We start from the raw sequence: 4942 nt of genomic DNA, 5'->3' as shown, positions 1-4942 counted from the left end.
ATTGTCCTGTGTACCACCACTATCATATCAAAGTGTTGATTTTAGCCTGCAAGAAATTATGTAAAAGTACAAAGCAAATGTGGAGAGATTTGTTTTTACCATGATAGTACTTACCATTAGCACAGATCTGCTTGTTTCATAATGTTCAATTTACACTTACTGTTGTTTTACCCATATTTAGGTGCACAGCTTCTCCACTGTCACAGTTGCTGTAACTTACGTGAACCACATAATAAACAATAACGGAGCAGGACAACAACACAGTGGAAGACCCATTCACTACAGTATTTTACATTATTTACTGCGGTCTATCTAAAGTGTAGCAACAATCTCATTTATTATATTCAGTGTAGCTCACTAACTGTTTCATTATCACCCTATACATTTAGCTATGCTCACATTGCTGAGTCCCCAGTGAAAGATACACAAATAACTTTAGTTACTGAAAATCAGGCAAGCGAACACATGTATCATGCATCACATCGGCAAAATGTTGTACTTTATCAGATAACGAGCATGGATTAGTTCAACCTCAAGCTGATAAAAATATTACTGTTGCAGTGGAAGTTTAGCTCAGTTTTCAGCATGTTGTGTGAAGCTTTCTCCCAGTGAGTATCTCTATGTGTCTGTGTGGTTGCAATCTAAAAACTGCACTGCTGGTGGCCGCTGAAAACTACATACTGCCCCTTTAATCATCAAGGTTACTTATTACTCCAGTAAGAAATCATACGTCAAGTTGTAATATTCTCACCTTGAAATCACTACAAGCCCCATGTCCACATTCATTAAATTTATTTAATTCTGTTCAAAGTATCCTAAATAAGAACAATCTCAAAATTAGAAATTAATTCATGTATTTATTTGTGTGTTTGCTATTTAATTAGAGGCCTGCATAAGTAATATATAGGAAAAAAATATTTTTTTGAAGAATATAAGAAATAAATATATAATACATCCATTATAGCGATAATATGTTTCTCCATAATGGCCCCACAATACCTGCTGAAAGATTTAATGTGGACAACTGTCAATGTTCACCAATGTTTGAATGGTACCAATAATTACCATTCAGTAACCATTCATTTCAGTGTATAGAGCATGTTAACAGTGTAATCAGTTAGAAATTTGAGGTACAGTCTTCCCTGTCCATGTCTGCAGCATCTACAGATGAGCTTTGGATTGGACTGAATGACATAAGGACAGAGAGGCTGTTTGACTGGAGTGACCACTCTACTGTCAGTTTCACCAGCTGGGAGTATGGGGAACCTGATGTTTCCACTGATTCAGAGGACTGTGTTCTAATCAGGGGAGAGGTGAGATACATCATGTGGATATGATGGTGTACATATAGGGTATCGTTGTTTTATCCATATATGTATATCTAAACAAATTAGACACGGTGGAAGTGTCAGCTAACAGTCTGGTTGTATCCATTCTTCTGAAAACACCTATAGATTTGTGCAACAAATCTTCAACTGCAAAACTAAAATTTAAACATTTGTGCTCCTCATTCATGAAACATTTGTATACACAGATGTGATCTTAACTTGGGTGTACAAACAAATTCAGAACATTTTGTCAGATTCATCTATGTTTTCTTATTTCCAAAGTGTTTGTAGGTAGGAACTAAATGTACAATTGATCTTGACTACTTTACTTTTACTCTAATGACCTTTTCAGTCATTAAATAGCAAAAAGCACACATTGGATGGCAGGAAAAAACTACATATAAAAAAAAGTCCAACACCAATGGTCAATAGATATACAAATCAGCTTTCTGCTTTCTCTTTTACTTAACAAATACTCAACATTCTGAATATGAGTATGTCGTCTATCCATCTAATGCATTCACTCTACAGGTGTTTTACAGTGTTTCTTTCTTGCAGAAAGGGAACTGGGCGGATCGCTCGTGTGATGAGAAACATGCCTTTATCTGTATGAAGCAGAGTGCCACTGAACCCACGGGAGATGAAGTAGAAGTGGATATAGGCTGCAAAGTTGTGAGTGAAATTTACATGTAATCTATGAAAAATGTATCTGGCCTTCATGAGCATCTGGCAAATCAGGGTGCATGATTAAAACTCAAAAATTTACTTTCAAAAGTAACTGGTTCAATATCACAGTCATTCGGAAGGCTGAGCATGAAATAAGGGTTAGGGTTAGGTTAATAATACAATTTCATTTGTTTTCAAAATATTTACAGGTGACCTGCAGATAAATTAACAACATGTAGAATTTAAAATAATAATACAACAGTTCTAATCATTGCTTGTTTTCCTACAGGGTTGGAAAAGGCATGGCTCCTACTGCTACTTTGTCGGAACAGAGACAAAGACGTTTGATGAAGCTAAAGACGACTGCAAGAGCTCAGACTCCTACTTAGCAGATGTTTCCAGTGGGTAAGAACATTTTGTGTTTTTATTAGCAATGTGATGTTAACTGTGTGTGTGCATGTACTATACAATATATTTCACATTCAAGAAGACTAAATAATCTATGGACTTGTGCTAATATTTCCAGGGTGGATAATGCATTCCTTGTCAGCTTGGTGGGGTTGAGACCAGAGAAATACTTCTGGCTGGGCCTCTCAAACCAGAAAAACATTGACGAATTTGTGTGGACCAACACAGACTCAGTGAGATTTACTCACTGGAACGCTGAAATGCCAGGTAAAGAGAAAGATGCATTTCTGTCTTTAAAAAAGAGGGCATAACTTTCAGCTCCACAATTTACATTTTTCCCCTCAACAACTCAAGGTTACCAACAGGGCTGTGTTGCCATGACAACTGGGGTTTTAGCTGGCCTCTGGGATGTGCTGCCCTGCACCAATAAGGAGAAATACATCTGCAAACACCTGGCGGAGGGGGCGGTTTTGACTGTTGCACCACCAACTCAAACCCCTCCCCAGTGTGAGGACGGCTGGACTCGAGTGGGAACAAGAAACGTCTGCACTAAGGTACAACCAGAGGTCAACCTCAGCTAAACACACTTAAAACATGTTACCTGCTAACACCAAGAAAACAAGAGGCTCGGAGCATCACAAGCACAATGATAGATTAAACATGACCAGCTAGGCTCAAATTTAAGCTCCAAGCCCACTGATTGAACCTGAAATATAGATCTTTAAACAGCTATAATCGATATTTTTTACCGAAAAAAAAGTATCAGAATACAATGTGACAACATGACAGACCAATAGGTCGCTTGTAGTGATGACTCTACAGAGAAATATCACCCGAATCTGCAGCTCCCCTCAGCTTTACTAAGCTTTTTATCACGTTTCAGCTTCTCGTTTAGCTGTTTGTTTGATTCATTTTCAAGCGCAGCAGACAGATGTTTTCAGAGAAGCTCTAAAAGTCCACTGTACATTACCTGTCCAGCACCAAACGGCAGACAAAGTTAGCAAGTAGCTGGTAAATAGAGGAGAATTTAGCAGCTACAAAGCATATTTCCCTCAAGAGTTGGTTCAGATAAGAAACAGAGCTAAAAGAGTAAAAAGTAACTCCAAATAAGAGTTGTTTACTCTACTTCTGTACATATCTATTCTAGTCTATTTAAATCAGACTCTCACTTCTTGTCTTGTGTTCAAGTTTTTTACAGGACCCAGAGCAAATGAGAAGACCTGGTTTGAGGCCAGAGATTACTGCAGGGCCATCGGAGGAGACCTGCTCAGCATCCACAGCTCCACTGAGCAACTAGTGAAACGGTATGAGCTGGTTAAATACAATTTCAAGTTATAATTGCAGCAGCGACACCTGTAAAAAAATATATAGTGTTTGCAGCACTAAATATAGTTATACATATTTTATTAGATCCATCTATATGTAAGATGATGGTAAAATGCAAAAACAGGCACATACAGGCAACCATAATGAACAATAATAAACTGTTCATACAGTCAATAAATAAAAACACAAAAATAGATTGACAATATTTAATCTGCTATTGAGGAATGGTTGATCAGCTTGAAGAACACCTAAACAAGTGAAGTCCTACCTGTCAGTCAAGTTGGTTCAAAACAGTTCCAACTGGAAGGCACATATTTCACACCATGTTTGTATTTTCATATACTGAAATCGAAAGCATTAATCCAGCAGTGAACGTCACACAGCTGGCTCCTCTTCTTTGCAAAGGCTGATTCAACTTCACCATCTTAGTTGTAGTTCTCATCACTTCAGCTACGTCTTGCCTCTAAAGGGCGACAACATCTGCATTCTAAAATAAGGTTGGGCAGGTGTATTTTCAGGCGCGTTTGACTTCAGTCGAGAGGGGGCTGTAGCCAATTCTGTGGTCTGGTTGCTGCCACACCGGCCACTGGTCACTACCACTAGGGGCGCTTAAGATACTGGTCGCTGCCACACAGACCACTGGTCGCTACCACTAGGGGCGCTTAAGATACTGGTCGCTGCCACACAGACCACTGGTCACTGCCACTAGGGGCGCTAAAGATAGTGGTTGCTGCCCCATGAACCACAGGTTGCTGCCTTGCTGCCAGGCTGCCACACCGACCACTGGTCGCTACCACAGTCTCTAAGGGAAGGCTCCTTTCTGTTCCTTGTCACACAAACTGTGGCTGTATTAAAAAAGGTCAGTTTCAAGTTTTTATACAGTCTATGGTTCCAAAGTAGACCTAAAGAGACCTTAGATCATTTAAATTATCTCCACTGGTAGATGATACAATTTTTTTTTTTGTCTAATAGAGAGGAATGGATCAAAGCAATTTTCTACTGTATCAGGCTTAAGAATGAACTTGAACAAATCTGTTTATTATTTACATTAAAAAGAAACAGACTTAAACAAGCATACTTTCCTAATAAACTACCTTACGCTGCGCACCGCAGGACTGACAGGATGGCTCCACTTCTCCACCATCAGCCACTATCGTGCTCACAGTTTTGAACAAACAGGTTAAGGCCGCGACCAGCGAACATGAAACTAGAAT

The 4942-nt window shown here is 39.0% G+C and overlaps 1 protein-coding gene across 1 annotated transcript; it reads left to right on the top strand.

Moving 5' to 3' along the window:
• The first annotated feature begins 1148 nt into the window (after nucleotides 1-1148).
• LOC123967282 (macrophage mannose receptor 1-like) lies at nucleotides 1149-3740 on the top strand. The gene is made up of 6 exons (XM_046043344.1): nucleotides 1149-1313; nucleotides 1887-2000; nucleotides 2284-2399; nucleotides 2521-2669; nucleotides 2757-2956; nucleotides 3591-3740. The coding sequence occupies exons 1-6, from the start codon at nucleotides 1149-1151 to the stop codon at nucleotides 3738-3740; spliced, it is 894 nt and encodes a 297-aa protein (XP_045899300.1).
• The last annotated feature ends 1202 nt before the right edge of the window (nucleotides 3741-4942 follow it).

The sequence above is a fragment of the Micropterus dolomieu genome, linkage group LG02 (assembly GCF_021292245.1).
Source record: "Micropterus dolomieu isolate WLL.071019.BEF.003 ecotype Adirondacks linkage group LG02, ASM2129224v1, whole genome shotgun sequence".
Lineage (NCBI taxonomy): Eukaryota > Metazoa > Chordata > Actinopteri > Centrarchiformes > Centrarchidae > Micropterus > Micropterus dolomieu.
Note: the sequence above shows the minus strand (reverse complement) of the source record. Positions and strands in the feature narration are given on the sequence as shown.

Bases quoted from the DNA above. Each gene is read 5' to 3' on its own strand.
- LOC123967282 (XM_046043344.1), top strand. From the start codon at position 1,149: ATGTCTGCAGCATCTACAGATGAGCTTTGGATTGGACTGAATGACATA. The intron at 2,001-2,283 runs GTGAGTGAAATT...GTTTTCCTACAG, and splicing joins TGGATATAGGCTGCAAAGTT to GGTTGGAAAAGGCATGGCTC. The intron at 2,670-2,756 runs GTAAAGAGAAAG...CAACAACTCAAG, and splicing joins CTGGAACGCTGAAATGCCAG to GTTACCAACAGGGCTGTGTT.